The sequence below is a fragment of the Pseudophryne corroboree genome, chromosome 2 (genome assembly GCF_028390025.1).
Source record: "Pseudophryne corroboree isolate aPseCor3 chromosome 2, aPseCor3.hap2, whole genome shotgun sequence".
NCBI classification, from domain to species: Eukaryota; Metazoa; Chordata; class Amphibia; order Anura; family Myobatrachidae; genus Pseudophryne; species Pseudophryne corroboree.
In genome coordinates, this window is record NC_086445.1 from 272,128,726 (window position 1) to 272,146,951 (window position 18,226).

The window sequence follows — 18,226 nt, forward strand, 5'->3', positions numbered from 1 at the left end:
CTTTTCCTGGCAGCCGGGAACACCACCTGATTTTCTGGAGTCTCTCGTTCATTCCAGGAGAGTAGGTAAGTATGGACTTGGGTCTTGATTTACTAAAGCTTCTAAATCAGACAAGTAGTGGTGTTGCCCATAGCAACCAGGTTCTAGCTATCATTTCTCACTGCATTGCAAAATGATAGATAGAATTTGATTGGTTGCTATGGGCAACCACTTGTCTGTTTGAGAAGCTTTGGGACGTCTACCCCTTATAATCAGTGACTGTCACTTCAGCATTCCTCATTTTAACTTTAGTATCATAAGAAACACTGCACCTCACCCGGGCAATCTTGGGAGCTGTATAAAGTACTTTCTATGGCTACAAATCACCATGATGATTTCTAATATCCATATAATTTGCACTATCTATCATAACTATACAGTGAGCCATTGGAGGGATTATGTACACAGGTACTGTACCGCGGGCACCAAATAGTGAAAAGGAATGAAAGATTCGGGTGACTGATGTACAAATTCTGGGAAACAATGCTAGTATGTATGTATCCTTCTCAGTGTTACTGTGCACAGTGAGTCACGACTGGCGCATACGTTTCAGTTTTTTTAGTTCCACTGAAGCATTTGCAACAACCCCCGAGAGTAATAACACGGCCGATGTAAAGCGCGCATTAGATCCCAGCTCCCTCGCCCCCTCCCCGCAGCAGACGCAGCATCACGGACCGGAGTCTCCTCCTGTTCCTGTTCCTGTATAGTCACCGCTCCCTACGGCCGCTGCTCTCATTGTTCTGCAGCCGAGACCTGTATTCTCTGATCCCAGCGAGGTTTCCCCGTACCAGCATCTGACCGCGAGTTCTACAGGTGAGGACGATGCCATAGAACGCGGTGCATGTATCCGCGGGGTGTGCCTGGTCCCGTAGTGATACAGAAACAGCCTGCACACAGCCGCCTAACATGTAGCGTACACGCGTGCACTGATTGCAGAGGGCCACGATTTACTCAGGACTACAGTCATTATCAGTGATGTGTTTTTGTGGAATCAGGCCCGGATGTCACGTGACGCAGTAAAAGCCATTTCTATGTTTAAATGAAGCTGCATCTTAGAAAAAAAATGAGTACTGTGGTACCCTGAGGTGCCTCGGGGGACTTGCAGGTTTGCCCAGGATAGCACCCTTTCAAATTATTTATGTTCAGTGCAAAACCAGTGCTGGTGGCCGCCAATCATAAAATAAATGGACAAGCAGAGGCAAATCCTGTCCCTTACCACATGACTGAACTTAGGGATGACCTATGCACACGATTTAATAAAAATAAAAAAAATCAGAATTGTTCTATGAGAAACTTTTGGCTTAGGGATGCAATGAAAAACAATCTGGTACTCTAGGGCAGGCATTCCCAACCACGGTCCTCAAGGCACACCAACAGTGCAGGTTTTAGTGGTATCCAGGCTTCAGCACAGATGGTTAAATAAAAATAACTGAGCTACTAATTAAGTCACCTGTGCTGCAGCCTGGATATCACTAAAACCTGCACTGTTAGTGTGCCTTGAGGACCATGGTTGGGAATGCCTGCTCTAGGGGGCCATAATTAAAAAAAAGTTTGAGGACCAATGGATTAGTATATTGAGTGTCTCCATTTCAGCCAGCAATATAGCTAGTTTTTCCTTGTACCCCTTATACCCTTTCAGATCTCCAATGCCAGATCCCACCCGGGAACTGGAAACGTGTCCTTCCCGGGTAGGATCCGGCATTGGAGACTCTGCTACCCCTTTTCGCTGGCTTCCAGGCCTGGCAATATGCCGGGTCGGTTGCCATGGGGGCGGAGGTGGAGACGGCACTGGGAGATGAGGTCATCTCCGCGCCACCTCTCCCTATCTAGTAAACGGGTCGCATCGCCCCGGGAATCCGTTTACGCAGCCACTGACCCGGTATTCAACCTTCTTATAACCCAGGTTGAATTACCGGGTCAGGTGACCTGGGAATTTCTCACATGGCGCTTTCACACAGCACACTGACCCGTGTCGACCCGGCAATATAAAGGGTCGATGCCTGGTTATATGTGTGATGTGAAAGGGGTAATAGAGGCGCTCAGGGAAACTAGCAATGTCCCTTCTAACATATTGGGCAAATGTCTGCATAGGCAAACATCACATGGTTTATGGCTACACTAAGGAGGGAAATACAAAGGTATCATTCCTTTTTTATGAGTGGAGAAGTTGCCCATATCAATCAATCAGCTTCTAGCTAGCATCTATACTTGTCTACTTGGGATGCAGTTAAAATGCCAGCTGTCGGGAAACCAGTGGTAAAGTTGCCTTTACAACCAATCCGCTTCTAGCTGTCAAGTTCTAGAATGTATTTGACTAATGTAACATTAAAGCTGATTAGTTGCTGTGGACAACGTCTCCACTGGTCCATTTCTCCACTCTTCACTGCTTGATACATCAACCAATTTGGTCTATGCATTTTCATGCAAGCTATTTAATTAGTGAATATGTGCTAACTGTCCGATTATCCCGCATAGCATGATATGTAATAATGGTTTGGCATTCCCAGTAGGTTTGGTGAAGTGGACATTTCACACTGTTCGGTGGGTTGAACCAATATAAAATGTAACAATTTACAAGGGTTCCAGGGACAGAACAATGAGGATTACTCTTCATGAGGCATCCTAGTGAATGGATAGGCTACTTTTATGTTTTGCAGCATACGATATGGACTGCTCCAGCGTGTAAGTTACACATTCTTTTTTAAGTGGTGGTGTCATTTACTCCTCTTACTGCCATTGGTCTGACCCACTCTTGACTTAGAGGGGTTTCAATTGCTTTGTGGTCACCCAGTGGCGCTATTCAACTGTTGTTCCAATCAGGCACGAGTACCGCAAACGCCCATTATATCTGCTCGCTCGCAAGCAAAACTGCATGAAAAGTCCAGCTTTTGGGTGCCCAATAGTTTAGATTTGTGTAGCTGCTTTGCCTGTCTAAAGTAAACCCATTGCATTTGGACACAAAATGCGCGAAAAGTAATGGGCACATAGTTACTTGCACTTGATTGGCAAAACAATTGAATATCGCCCCATCACTTTAGATGGGAGATCGAATGTGAGATGGTGCGCAAAAACAATTTATTCCCCCCTCCCCTCCCCTCCCCTCCCCTCCCCTCCCCTCCCTTCCCTTCCCTTTAGGATGCTAGGGTCTTGTATGCACCTAGTGCTTATGCACACTGTGCAACAGATCAGTAATTAGTCTGTACCTGCTATATGGGGGTGAGGGATGGATTACGGACACAGGCTTCCAGAGGTGGATGCAAAATTTGGCAATTTATGTAAAAAAAAAAATAAATTTGGATTGAATTAAAAATTGAAAGATATATCAACATTTAAATTTTGTTTTTTGTTTTTCTGCAGAAACAGCAAAGATGACAGAAGCCGTCCTAATTGATATGTTTAGTGTGGAATTTAGTTCCCATTATTACTGCATTAACCAGATTTTGAGTAAAGCAATGGATATTGTTGGGAAAAATAACGATCCCGCTATCTACATAATGTACTGCCAAACATTCGGATGTGATAGTAATGATGCCCGGGAAATTTTCTTGCGTGCGATCAGATCTTTTCAAGCCTTGAAGAAGCGCATTGAGTTCATCGGAACTGCTAGTGTTGCTGCTACTTTGTATAATATTAAGCAAAAGCTGGATGAAAAAAATATAAACAAAGTGAAAATTATCCTGCCTCAGCGACGGACTTGTCTGATGAAGGCATTCTTAGAACGTCTCTTCACCCAAGTGTACACATTTGAGTTTGAGTTGTTGGAATTAAATTTAGTAGGAAATGAGATTGAAAAGACTGTACAGCCTCCAAGCCTGGAACAAACTCTGACAGAAAGCCAGCTTGAACTAGTTGAGAGTGATATTCATATATTCCTGGGAAGTCTACTTGGCAGAGGAGAACTCACCATTCTTAAATCATCTTTAATTCCAGGTCAGCCACTACATCATCTTTTTTACTGGTGTTTGTAGTCTTCCATAGACCTGAGTTGATGAAATTGTTGTTGGGTTGTAAAAGAAAGTTTCTTGTCTAGGTAGAAGTTGGCTTTTGTAACAACTGGGTCTTTGTTTTATTTCTTAGGTGGTGGGGCCCAAACTCGGTCCTGAAGGCACCTTGATGGTCCAGTTTTAAGGATATCCATGCTTGAGCACAGATGGTTTAATGCAGGCATGTCCAAACTGCGGCCCTCCAGCTGTTGAGAAACTGCACATGACACTTAATCTGACACGACTTTCTCTGACAGCAAAACCGTGTCAGGGCATGCTGGGATATGTAGTTTCACAACAGCTAGAGGGCCGCAGTTTGGACATGCCTGGTTTAATGAAAATAAATGAAGTACTAATTAAGTCACCTGTGCTCAAGCATGGATAACCTTAATACTTGGACCGTTGAGTGCCCTGAGACTGAGTTTTGGAACCACTGCTCTTAGGGATCATTGAGATTCATTAATAGCATTAAGTTGAAAATACAGATGATTAGACCACATTTTTATTCCGTCTTTGTCCATGTTGTATGTGATCATGTGCAATAAACTAATATTATACCTCACATCATGACCCTCTCCAGGAGGGACAAAATGCTCTGCTTCTGGATTTTTCTCTTAATTTATGATTGCCAACACCTGTGTTGAACATTTAAATGGATAAGAAAGGTGTTTCAGCACAGGTGATGGCAATCATACATTAAGAGGGAAGCCCAGGAGCAGAGCATTCTGTCCCTCCTAGAGAGGGTCATGTTGGGAGGTATGTGATATGCAGAATATCAGTGCGACAAACATAACTTTTATTGACATTTAGTAAAAAGACTGCAAAATATAAAAACTTTGACTTGATGTGATATGAGAAGATTATTTTCTCCTCTTTCCATATGACATCATGGTAAAGGTTTTATATTTTGCAGCACTAATAAATATATTTATTAATGTGTGTTATAGTTGCTGTTGAATGTGTTTGCCCCACTAAAGAAGGATTTTTCTTCCTCTATTTGATGATTGACGTTATTTGTTAGACTCCACAAGACAGTGTACAAGAGGTTGACCTATAAATAAATACATGAAATGCTACAAATACAGTGTATTGTATAACAGTGAACCATTGTAGGAGTTCAAAGTATACAGTAAATACAAAAATAGTAATAATACCACAGACAGGGAGTGACAAATACAGAGGGAAGGATCAGGCAACTCGCTGTACCCTTCACATGGGCGAGCCGTGTCAGTTGCTGAAGGGGACAAAGGAGACTAAGGGGGACATTTACTAAGCAGTGATAAGAGCGGAGAAGTGAGTCAGTGGAGAAGTTGCCCCATCAACCAGTCAGCAGCTCTGTATCATTTTATAGTATTCAAATTATAGATGTTACTTCAGTGCTAATTGGTTGCCATGGGCACTTCTCCACTGGCTCACTTCTCTGCTCTCATCACTGCTTAGTAAATGTCCCCCTAAATACATAGGGGTTGATGTATCAAGCAGTGACCAGAGTGGAGAAGTTGCCCGTAGTAGCTGTGTTGAATATGGGATGCCGGCGGCCAGGATCCCGGCTGCTAGAATGCCGCAAGGGGGCAAAGCGCAATGAAGCCTCTTGCGGGCTCGCCACGCTTCGGGCTCTCTGCCATTGCCACAGGTTCTATTCCCACTCTGTGGGTGTCATGGACACTCACGAGTGGGAATAGTTCCTGTTAGCCAGGATACCGGCTGGCGGCATTGTCAGTGTTCGGGATTCTGGCGCCAGGATCCCGACTGCCGGCAATGTAACTACATCCCTAGCAACCAAACAGCATCTACCGATCATTTTATAGAATGCACATGATAAATGCTTCCTCAAAGCTGATCCACTTCTCCACTATTTTCACTGCTTGATACATTAACCCCTGGTGCATTGGTGGCAACAATGGCGCAAGGGAAGAACATGAGGGAAGAGGGCACTTCCCGATATCTTACATACTACAAGTAGGGGTAAACAGAAGGTGAACTGGGAAGAAGACGAGGTGGGTAAATGGAGACAGTAAGGATATTGTTAAGAGGAGAACTGGCGGGATTTTTTAAAAAGGTGTGGCTTAATGTTTAAAATGAAGGAAGCTAAGAAAATCACACCAGGCGAGCAACAGCGCTCCAGAAGAGGAGGTGCTACCTGAGGAATTCTAGAAAGCGCAGAAGTGAGGCCGCAGTTGGAGGAGGACCTGAGAGTTGGAGGGAGTGTGAACTGTGATGTAGGAGTGATTACAGGCCTTTATATGTGATTGGGAGGCATTAGAACTGGAATCGGTATGGTGTAGGAGGTTGAGGTTGTAGAGAGAAAGCAGATGCCATTTGCAAGAGAGGAAAAGAGATTAGACTGGAGTGGGGAATGGTGACCTAGTGGGTGGTCATTGAGGGGAAGGTTACAGTAGTCAAGGAGGGAGATGATTGCATTGATTAGTATTAATAGCATCTGGATAGAAGAAAGGTAGAATTTTAAATCTTACTTTTCTTTCCCTTTACACAGAAAACGTGTTTAAACATGGGTTTACTACACGCTGTGGTGGTGTATCATACATTCCAGAGCTCTCTTCCTTGAACCTCTTTTCTAGCAGCAATAGAAAAGATCCCCCTGCAGTGGTTGCTGAGAACCTGCGTCGTCTATCTGAGGCTGTGGGATTTAATGCCAAGAACTTTTACCTTGTAAAGGTAAGCTATATACATCTGTGGATGACTGACATGTTCAGGATCTGCCTGGCAGTGATATCTGTAGTACCGTACTTTGCAGTGCTTGCAATATAAGTTTCAGTGTCCTTATACATAATTAATTGGGGGGATGTTGAATCAGTCATATCTATGTGATCTTCTAAGAACAACCAAGTAGTGTTGATAATAATTATCTATAATAGTTTGATGTTAATTCTGTAGGTATTGAAATGTGGGTTCAACAACATACTGTAACTTAAAATAATGCCATGCCCTTAGATAGAAAATATACTGTATAGAAGGAAAAATCGGATCTTTATATGAAGCATGGATATTTCTGGTGCAGTATTGTATGAACTGTTGTTAATAAATAGTGCACAGCTAACCCTGTAGAGTTAAGCATTAGGAGGTGGAAGCTGGGGTGTGCATGATGGGCACTGCACTTATGTATTTGGCTATGTAGGAATAATAGCTCCATAAGACAGAGATGGGACTTAGAGGAGAGGGAAGTCGCCCTATAACAGCTTAATGCTCTATTACTGCCAGATCTGACATAATTGTTTCAAATGTGTAAGAAGAAGCCGCCCACACAAATTCTAATCGTGGTGTTCATTGTAGCTAATGGCTATCTTCCACTTGTGACCATGTCCAAAAACACAGGTAGAAAACTTCACACTTTGCTTTAGACTGCACGCTGGTGGGACGTTTTTTGCAATTATTAAATATTAATAACTGATCCCAAAAAAGGTACAATTAACTTTTGTTCTCCCAAAAAGAAATAGGCCTATGGCCTATTTGTGAGTCATTACTTTGTATTATTATTATTGCTTTAGCATCCTTTTTCTCTGGTCTCTTGCTGAACGTTAAGCACAGAGTTTTGATACAAGTGTTCTGAAAACCATAGATGCATACTTTTTACATTCAGTTTCTTTACAATAACTTTCCTAAAAGCTGCACTACCGTCTGGTGCAATATTGTACTGGCCGGAGCCCATGCAGCAGTCTTTTCCAGGTCTCTGCCGGTTTTGTAATCCAAAACAGGCAAATCGGTACTGCTCACAACTTGCAATGGGCATATGCGAGTAAGAAGACCAGTCACCAGCTGCATCCTTCTCCCACCCTCTTTTCAACAAGGAAGATGAGTGGAAAATGGAATACATATTGCAGCCCTCTTGCTTCTGCCCAGGAACACATTAAAAATATAAAATAAATCTAGATTTGTCAGTTGATTGAAATGAAGCTTTAAGCTTTGCCTTGTTAAAGCAAAAGTCCAAAATAGCAAAATGTATTCGGTAGCAATCCCATTAAAAAACATGATTACAGTCACATAGTACATGAAGTAGTGAGCGGAGAGTCTTTGGCACACCCTTCTTATGGTGCCCACACACGGTGCGATTATCGCATGCTGTTTGATCTTTTCAGTTCAAATAGCATCGCGTCTAGTTCACTTTGCACCGTGTTTGGCTTCCCTTGCGATGCGCGCTTGCGTGTAGTCCATATCGCAAGGCAAAATAGTATGTGCAGGTAGGTATTTCTGAACTACATCGCATACATTACATATTGTAGTGAAGTCAACTTTGGGTGTAGTTCAAATCGCATGTACTTCAAATTCATACCACTAAAGTACAAATCGCATAGCACAAATAGTATGGTAGTGTCTAGTTACCCTTCGTTGAGTGGACCTTTCACATAAGCCATGTCACAAACTATTTAGAATAGTAACCTGTGGCAAGCGGAGCGAGACACCGAGCCTGAAGCTTGGCGAGCGTCCAATCGTGCATAGATACAACGAAATAACCTCAAACGAACGGAGAATGGATGAAACATTTAGATGCTGTAAGGGCGGAAGTTTTCTACTGCCCTCTCGTGCTGTCACTTCCTGGTCCTGATCGCGAAGGGAACATAGGCACAACCCAAATAGTATAGCTCAAATCGCACCTAGCACCATTTGTGGGCACCATTAGCTTTGTTTTCACTGTATGATACGCTGCCTCCTTCTCCCCCCCCCCCCCCCATATTACATTATATAATTATAGCTGCAACATTATGCTCGACGGGAGGTTTCTATCCTCCCTGAGCTAGTCTTAGGACACCTGCATTATGGTTTGACAGGTGTACCACCCCAGCCAAATTCTCCACCTGACGTTCAGTATGTTTGCCTGTCAGAGAGGCAATGCAATGGAGATAATGATATGTAGGAGGATAGATCAGAACAATTACTTCAAGTAAGGATCTGATAGTATACATACCTTTTTATATCTAAATAATGATCTGTGCTGGAATAGTCCAGGTGGCATGTGGCAGGGGCAGAAGCAACTCACAGACCTCTAGTAGGTTCTGCCATGAAAGCAAGCAACAATGTCATTATAGTGTGAAGGTGCTCACAACAACTTCCATGACTGAGGAGCATGTGATTAGTACTGTTCTAATGTTAATTGGGACTGTAGGACAATTAAACATGAAGTCCCACTGTGCACACCTCTGATTAATTACTGTAATGTGATATGCTAACAAAATAAGCAATATTGCTTACCAATAATATAACACAAGGCTATTATAGAACTTCATTAAATCTCACATTAAATGTGCTGTATATGTGGCCTAAGTACTGAACAGCTAAACTCTATGAATTAAACATGGTTCCTTTTGCTCAGCAGTTGGATTGAGCAGCCACATCTGTCCGTATCAGCATCTGTAGGTGGCTAATTCTCACTAAAACTGATCATGGTAGCTGGTGTCTCTATTGGGAAGTAGCTGGCTTACTTTTTTTTTTTTCACACCGAAAAAAAAGAAAATGCAGATGCATACTCTATAGTACTAAGCACTACTAACCAGAATAATTATAGTAAACTCTGCAAGCTAACATAGAGCAAAATTGAGGTGCTCTCAAAACATAGCTTCTGATTCTTACTAACACTTTAACCTCTCACTAGTGTAATGCCTTGAGGCGGTTGGCCTGTGCAGACCTAGGGGGTCCTCTACCGTGGACTTGAACCTTAGTGTTAGGGACCCAGAGATTTCAGAATTTATTATAATTCTGATTAGCAGAGCTTAGTATTATAGAGCGTGCATCTGCATTTCTTTTTTTCTGTGTGGAACTACAGGTCTCAACATGATAGCACCTTCCCATCTTTACTTATTTTTTCTTAAGAACAGCAGTACAGGGGAGGTCAGACCTTAGAGAGCAAGAAAGTGAAGAAGTTACCCAGAGCAAATCAGCTTCTGACATGTTATAGACTTTGCTAGATAAATGACGGTTGATTGGTTGCTGTGGGCAAATTTGGTGCGTGTCATCGGACGCATGCGCAGGAGAACTCCCGGGTCATAAACCTGGAAGTCCTTTTATTGTAAAGGACAGCTCTTATTGGGAGAGCCATCCTTTGTGATTTTGTTTCAAGCGTATGGTGATACTGCGATGTGTGATGTCACGCATCCACAGTGGCCCGCCCCCCAAACGGCCAAGACACTCCTGCATTGTCCGGACCGCGCCCCGACAACGGCATTCTAACGCCATTGGCACACCCCCTCCCGCCCCGCAACCGCCTCTGCCTGTCGGCGATCGCAGCCCTGAGATGCTTTTAGCATCTCACTGGGCTCCCAGGGTGCGCGTGCGCACGCCACAAAAAAATTCAGACTGCGATCGCTGCAGCAATGCAGTCTGAATTACCCCCAGTGAACCGATCTTCTTCTGCTAAGAGTTATATAATAAAATTCTAAGGTTTCCTCACCGCTACATAGCTACAGCCTCGTTCTGTCAGCAATCTATAGAAATGGAGTAGATTGGTGTAACGTTTTCTTTCAGACTGACCACAAAGTAAAGCTACGCAGAACTTGCATAACTGTTTTATTAATGTTTTCCATTTGTATAGGACAAACCACATATTTCATTAGGAGTAGAATTTGCAAATCTGTTTTACGAAGGAAAATGTTACTATCATACTTCTGGAAACAGAACCGAAGCTCATTGCAGGTGTTGGTAACCTGTGTCTCACATCTACGCTGCTTGGCATGTCTCACCCAGTGAGAGAACCTTTCCGAATGTAGTAACATTGATCCAAACCATATCTGGAACATGCAGGTTTTACTCAACCAAACCTTTATTAGTATATAGAGTATACACTAGGAAATGTTACAAGCCCTATATGAGCTTTCCCTTATCATATGCGCTTCTTATGTTACGGCAATGTATTGTAATCTCCATCAGTTCTTTTTGCCTGCTAATTATGGAGCTAGGTATAGTAATAATCTTTACTGAAATGAAGGACAGCAAGCAAAAGTATGCCAGTAAGTACATTTCCTGCTTTCATCTAATCTACAATGTATCTCTTCTGTTTAGGGAGACGCTTCATATCCAGAGTGTAGGGAGCGTTTAATATTTTCTCTGTAGTGTGGCTGGCTGTTAGACCCTTATTACTTTCCTTTTTGTCACCTTGTAATGCTAGGCTGCTCATGCCAATGATGTTTGGATCATGGGAAAGAAAGAACCTGACAGCTATGATGGAATAGTAACCAATCAGAAAGGTGTCACAATAGCAGCTCCCGGTGCAGACTGTATACCTTTGCTTTTTTCCGATCCAGTAAAAAAAGCGTTTGGGGCTGCTCATTCAGGTAATGGTGCATTTGCAAGCGACAAGCAGGCATTTAGTATCCCAGCGTAGATCATTTAGTGATGATTTAGTGATGATTAAGGGTGCTGAGGTTAACCCTTTGTTGTAGTTCTGTATTTGTTTATTTTTCTCTTTTTTTTTTTCAACAATTCTAAAACTGCATCAAGTACATTTTTAAGCACCCCGTTAAAGTATATCTTAAGTGAAAACTAAAAATAGATTCTAATATTGGACCGGATGTGTTTGCTTTGCGAAGGTAATACATAACTGCGTTATTGTTCGTTTAGGGGCAGAATGTCAACAAGTGACAGTCTTTCTCTTCTTCGGGGTCAATGGTCTCCACAGGGATAACCTTGGGTATGGCTGGGGGAGACAAGGACAGTCACCAAACAGCGTAAGCTTGTGAGCCTCCCAGGATGCACTGGGCTCCTCTCCCCTCATATCCCCCCCCCCCCCCCATGCTCAGGCACTTCAGTTTTTATACAGGATGCTCCCATTACTACCAATTACTGAAGGAACAGGAAAATGGGAACACATTTACCGACATGGTATTGAATGGCTTTAAGAATTCAACATATTAATTTTGGTTCTCTGTGGCCCTTTATTAGATCTTTGTGTAACCCTCTGTCACTACGTACATGGTGCGGGTATATGCAGTGCACCTGACTCTGACACGGTCTACTGCCCTGGCCAGCATGTAGGTGCAGGCAATCGGTGACTAAGGGGCCCTTACTCATACAGGTTTTCTACATTTTTTTTATTTTTTTTACGGGTATGGACACAGTTGATGTTTTGTGGTGGTGCGCTAGGCCATCTGTATTCCAAAATATGTTCTCCCCCGTTTAACATGTCATCCAGCACTTTACTTTGCTGCAGAACAATACATTATAAAGGAAAACTATCTGTATTACTGTCTGCACTCCCACACAGTGCTCAGGTACAGACCATGAAAACATTCCCCATTCCTGTATCAGGTTCTCACTGTTATAGAGGCACTCGGCATGCTTTCAGCTCATATGCAGTAACCACTCCACAGTGTTACTTGGAGCTGCCTTTCACTCTACAGCTCTCCTCGTAGGTACCCATATAAGTCAGCCTTTTTTTTCATCTTAACTCTGCATCTCTTTACTGTACTCTGCTTTTCTTCTCTATCTCTACTGTTCTTCCCATTATTTACCATAGCTCTGCTTCTCTCTATCACACCTTTGGGACTCCCCTGCTGCCTTACTCCTCCCTCACTTAGGGCTTCCTCCCCTCTCTTTCTGATATGGTGCTTTATTTTAGCCACGTTGCTTCTGCAGTAATCAGTCCCTTTACTGGCTGCTGGGGACTTTTTTAGTTTTTGTATGTGGAAACTATGCCTCATATTTAGTCTTTATGGGCACATGCCTCTTTATATGGGCCATATCCCCTACTCTGTGCAGTATTTACCCCGCATAACATGGTTGGGGGTTACTCCTCCAACAGTTTAGGGTGCACGTGGACCCCCAAAACAAATCCCCTTCTCCCTGTGGCCCCATCTGAGATGTCACAGCTGTGTCTCACACTCTGCTGCACCTTTCTCTAACATGACAGATCACACAAAGTTGTATCACTCCGCACCTCTCATCACTAACAATTTACACACAGGGCACTGTGTCACTCCGCCTATCGTGCCACTTGGTTTAAAAGACCAACATACATGCAGTATCTCTGTGGACTCTATGCCCGCACTTTTTGAACTTCTAGTTTCATACATTTATACTTTTTTGGTAACTATTCAGCGAGGAGTTTGACCCATTCTAGTGTACATGAGAATTTGGGGAGATGTACTAAGCCGTGGAGAGAGAAAAAGTACCAGCCAATCTGCTCCTAACTGGCATGTTACAGGCTGTCTGAAAAATGACAGGAGCTGATTGATTGGTAGTTTATCTCTGTCTGCTTTATCACTCTCCAAGCTTAGTACATCTGCTCCTTTGTCACAGGGAGCAGTCTCAAACACCATTATTTCACCTCTAATACAATATATGAATGGAGTCTAAGCCACTGATGGCTAATTAGCTGCTATTAAACTAGCAGTGCTTGCATGGCTAGGTATCCTTTGTAGTTGATGAAGCATCCTGGGACATGTTGTTCTTTTGCAGCTGAAGGGCCAATGATTGCCCGAGCGCTATTCAATACAGCGACTAGTTACCCTCAATTGTCGGGAATTCTTCTCTCAGCCCCGGGGGGGTGAGAGAAGAAAACCGACAAAAGAGCTGCCGCAAGGCTGATTCTGTTGGGAATCAGCATCGCCGCGGTAGTTACGTCGGAGAATGCTCGTTCTCCCGACAAAACTACCTGTTAAGTCGGCGAGAACGGGAATTCTCCGACTTAACTTTAGCTGAATTCAGTAACGTCGGGAGCTAATTCCCGGCGCTATTCAACTGATACTGAATTGAATCGACCCCCATTGATAAATAAGGGCGTTACTGGACCTTTGGGGCCTTGTATGCTGCATGTAACCATTATGTTTTCCTCTTTCTGTATTTCTTGAATACTATGGGACATAACCAATTAGGCTCAGGGTAAAATTCCTGGTTTCACGCCTGGAGCTATGCAATTATCAGATTTTCCTGTGCTGAAAACCATCGTGCAACATGTGGTAACCCATAGATTCTGTGTAAATTGCGGAATTGATGGGTTTTACCTGAACGTTAAATCTAAGAGGGTGAAGTTTAATGCAGAGTTTTCCTCGCAGCTCCCGAGGCTGCAAGGAAAAGTGCACCCTGGAGACTTGATGGGGTTACGTGACCTAATTGAATAGGTCTGGGCCAACATTTGGTTAATTGCTTATGATTTCCTTTTCTAAACCAAGGGTAGGCTACCTGTGGCACTCCAGCTGCTGCCACAGTGGTGGTGTTACGGTATGCTAAAACGGTAGCAGGACATGCTTGGATATGTAGTTCCACAGCAGCTGGAGTGCTACACGTTGCCTACCTCTGGTCTAAAATGTAACTGAAACGTGACATAATCTGGTTGCTGTGGGAAGCACACTAACGTTTCTACCAAGTTACCCATGCCAAAAGCCTAGACAACATTCATGGACAGAATACAGTTGTTTCTCTATCGTCCTAGTGGATGCTGGGGTTCCTGAAAGGACCATGGGGGGATAGCGGCTCCGCAGGAGACAGGGCACAAAAAGTAAAGCTTTTCCGATCAGGTGGTGTGCACTGGCTCCTCCCCCTATGACCCTCCTCCAGACTCCAGTTAGATTTTTGTGCCCGGCCGAGAAGGGTGCAATCTAGGTGGCTCTCCTAAAGAGCTGCTTAGAGAAAGTTTAGCTAGGTTTTTTATGTTACAGTGATTCCTGCTGGCAACAGGATCACTGCAGCGAGGGACTGAGGGGAGAAGGAGTCAACTCACCTGCGTGCAGGATGGATTGGCTTCTTGGCTACTGGACATCAAGCTCCAGAGGGACAATCACAGGTACAGCCTGGATGGTCACCGGAGCCGCGCCGCCGGCCCCCTTGCAGATGCTGAAGACAGAAGAGGTCCAGAATCGGCGGCTGAAGACTCCTGCAGTCTTCTAAAGGTAGCGCACAGCACTGCAGCTGTGCGCCATTTTCCTCTCAGCACACTTCACACGGCAGTCACTGAGGGTGCAGGGCGCTGGGAGGGGGGCGCCCTGGGAGGCAAAATGAGTACCTATAAAGGCTAAAAATACCTCACATATAGCCCTAGAGGCTATATGGAGATATTTAACCCCTGCCTGATTTCTCAAAATAGCGGGAGACGAGCCCGCCGGAAAAGGGGCGGGGCCTATCTCCTCAGCACACGGCGCCATTTCCTCTCACAGCTCCGCTGGTCAGGACGGCTCCCAGGTCTCTCCCCTGCACTGCACTACAGAAACAGGGTAAAACAGAGAGGGGGGGCAAATTTATGGCGATATTTTTATATAACAAAGCAGCTATAAGGGAGCACTTATTATAAGGCTATCCCTGATATATATATAGCGCTTTTGGTGTGTGCTGGCAAACTCTCCCTCTGTCTCCCCAAAGGGCTAGTGGGTCCTGTCTTCATTAGGAGCATTCCCTGTGTGTCTGCTGTGTGTCGGTACGTGTGTGTCGACATGTATGAGGACGATATTGGTGTGGAGGCGGAGCAATTGCCAAATATGGGGATGTCACCTCCTAGGGGGTCGACACCAGAATGGATGCCTTTATTTATGGAACTACGGGATAGTGTCAACACGCTAAAGCAGTCGTTTGACGACATGAGACGGCCGGACAATCAATTAGTGCCTGTCCAGGCGACTCAAACACCGTCAGGGGCTGTGAAACGCCCTTTGCCTCAGTCGGTCGACACAGACCCAGACACAGGCGATGACTCCAGTGGTGACGGTGACGAATCAACCGTATTTTCCAGTAGGGCCACACGTTATATGATTTTGGCAATGAAGGAGGCGTTACATTTAGCTGATACTACAGGTACCACTAAACAGGGTATTATGTGGGGTATGAAAAAACTACCTATAGTTTTTCCTGAATCAGAAGAACTAAATGACGTGTGTAATGAAGCGTGGGTTGCCCCTGATAAAAAGCTGATAATTTCAAAGAAATTATTGGCATTATACCCTTTCCCGCCAGAGGTTAGGGAGCGCTGGGAAACACCTCCTAGGGTGGACAAGGCGCTAACACGCTTATCTAAACAAGTGGCGTTACCCTCTCCTGAGACGGCCGCACTTAAAGATCCATCAGATAGGAGGATGGAAAATATCCAAAAAAGTATATACACACATGCAGGTGTTATACTACGACCAGCTGTAGCAACTGCCTGGATGGGCAGTGCGGGGGTAGTTTGGTCAGAATCCCTGATTGAAAATATTGATACCCTGGACAGGGACAATATTTTACTGTCGTTAGAACAAATAAAGGATGCATTTCTTTATATGCGTGATGCACAGAGGGATATATGCACACTGGCATCACGGGTAAGTGCTATGTCCATTTCGGCCAGAAGAGCTTTATGGACGCGACAGTGGACAGGCGATGCGGATTCAAAACGGCATATGGAAGTTTTGCCGTATAAGGGGGAGGAGTTATTTGGAGTCGGTCTATCAGATTTGGTGGCCACGGCTACAGCCGGGAAATCCACCTTTCTACCTCAAGTCACTCCCCAACAGAAAAAGGCACCGACTTTTCAACCGCAGCCCTTTCGTTCCTTTAAAAATAAGAGAGCAAAGGGCTATTCATATTTGCCACGAGGCAAAGGTCGAGGGAAGAGACAGCAACACGCAGCTCCTTCCCAGGATCAGAAGCCCTCCCCGGCTTCTACAAAAGCCTCAGCATGACGCTGGGGCTTCTCAAGCGGACTCGGGGACGGTGGGCGGTCGTCTCAAAAATTACAGCGCGCAGTGGGCTCACTCGCAAGTAGATCCCTGGATCCTGCAGATAATATCTCAGGGATACAGGTTGGAATTAGAGACAGATCCACCTCGCCGTTTCCTGAGGTCTGCTTTACCAACGTCCCCCTCCGAAAGGGAGACGGTGTTGGAAGCCATTCACAAGCTGTACTCTCAGCAGGTGATAGTCAAGGTACCTCTTCTGCAACAAGGGAAGGGGTATTATTCCACTCTTTTTGTGGTACCGAAGCCGGATGGCTCGGTAAGGCCTATTCTAAATCTGAAGTCCTTGAACCTGTACATAAAGAAGTTCAAGTTCAAAATGGAGTCACTCAGAGCAGTGATAGCGAACCTGGAAGAGGGGGACTTTATGGTATCCTTGGACATCAAGGATGCGTATCTCCACGTTCCAATTTACCCCTCACACCAGGGGTACCTCAGGTTCGTTGTACAAAACTGTCACTATCAGTTTCAGACGCTGCCGTTCGGATTGTCCACGGCACCTCGGATCTTTACAAAGGTAATGGCCGAGATGATGATTCTTCTTCGAAGAAAAGGCGTATTAATTATCCCATACTTGGACGATCTCCTAATAAGGGCGAGGTCCAGAGAACAGCTAGAGATGGGATTAGCACTGTCTCAAGAAGTGCTAAAACAGCACGGGTGGATTCTGAATATTCCAAAATCCCAGTTAATGCCGACAACTCGTCTGCTGTTCCTAGGGATGATTCTGGACACGGTTCAGAAAAAGGTTTTTCTCCCGGAGGAAAAAGCCAAGGAGTTATCCGAGCTTGTCAGGAACCTCCTAAAACCAGGAAAGGTGTCTGTACATCAATGCACAAGAGTCCTGGGAAAAATGGTGGCTTCTTACGAAGCGATTCCATTCGGCAGATTCCACGCAAGAATTTTCCAAAGGGATCTGTTGGACAAATGGTCAGGGTCGCATCTTCAGATGCACCTACGGATAACCCTGTCTCCAAGGACAAGGGTGTCTCTTCTGTGGTGGTTGCAGAGTGCTCATCTATTGGAGGGCCGCAGATTCGGCATACAGGATTGGATCCTGGTGACCACGGACGCCAGCCTGAGAGGCTGGGGAGCAGTCACACAAGGAAGAAACTTCCAGGGAGTATGGACGAGCCTGGAAACGTCTCTTCACATAAACATTCTGGAACTAAGAGCAATATACAATGCTCTAAACCAGGCAGAACCTCTGCTTCAGGGAAAACCGGTATTGATCCAGTCGGACAACATCACGGCAGTCGCCCATGTGAACAGACAGGGCGGCACAAGAAGCAGGAGGGCAATGGCAGAAGCTGCAAGGATTCTTCGCTGGGCAGAGAATCATGTGATAGCACTGTCAGCAGTGTTCATCCCGGGAGTGGACAACTGGGAAGCAGACTTCCTCAGCAGACACGATCTTCACCCGGGAGAGTGGGGACTTCATCCAGAAGTCTTCCACATGCTGGTAACCCGTTGGGAAAGACCAATGGTGGACATGATGGCGTCTCGCCTCAACAAAAAACTGGACAGGTATTGCGCCAGGTCAAGAGATCCGCAGGCAAT

The 18,226-nt window shown here is 44.8% G+C and overlaps 1 protein-coding gene across 1 annotated transcript in view; it reads left to right on the forward strand.

The window, feature by feature from the left end:
- The first annotated feature begins 630 nt into the window (after window positions 1-630).
- LOC135015651 (purine nucleoside phosphorylase LACC1-like) overlaps window positions 631-18,226 on the forward strand; it is a 28,903-nt gene continuing 11,307 nt past the window's right edge. The window contains exons 1-4 of the mRNA XM_063952814.1: window positions 631-852; window positions 3,397-3,969; window positions 6,517-6,698; window positions 11,137-11,302. Of these exons, the coding sequence (XP_063808884.1) occupies window positions 3,408-3,969; window positions 6,517-6,698; window positions 11,137-11,302 (910 nt within the window). The 5' untranslated portion in view covers window positions 631-852; window positions 3,397-3,407. The remainder of the gene's footprint in view (window positions 853-3,396; window positions 3,970-6,516; window positions 6,699-11,136; window positions 11,303-18,226) is intronic.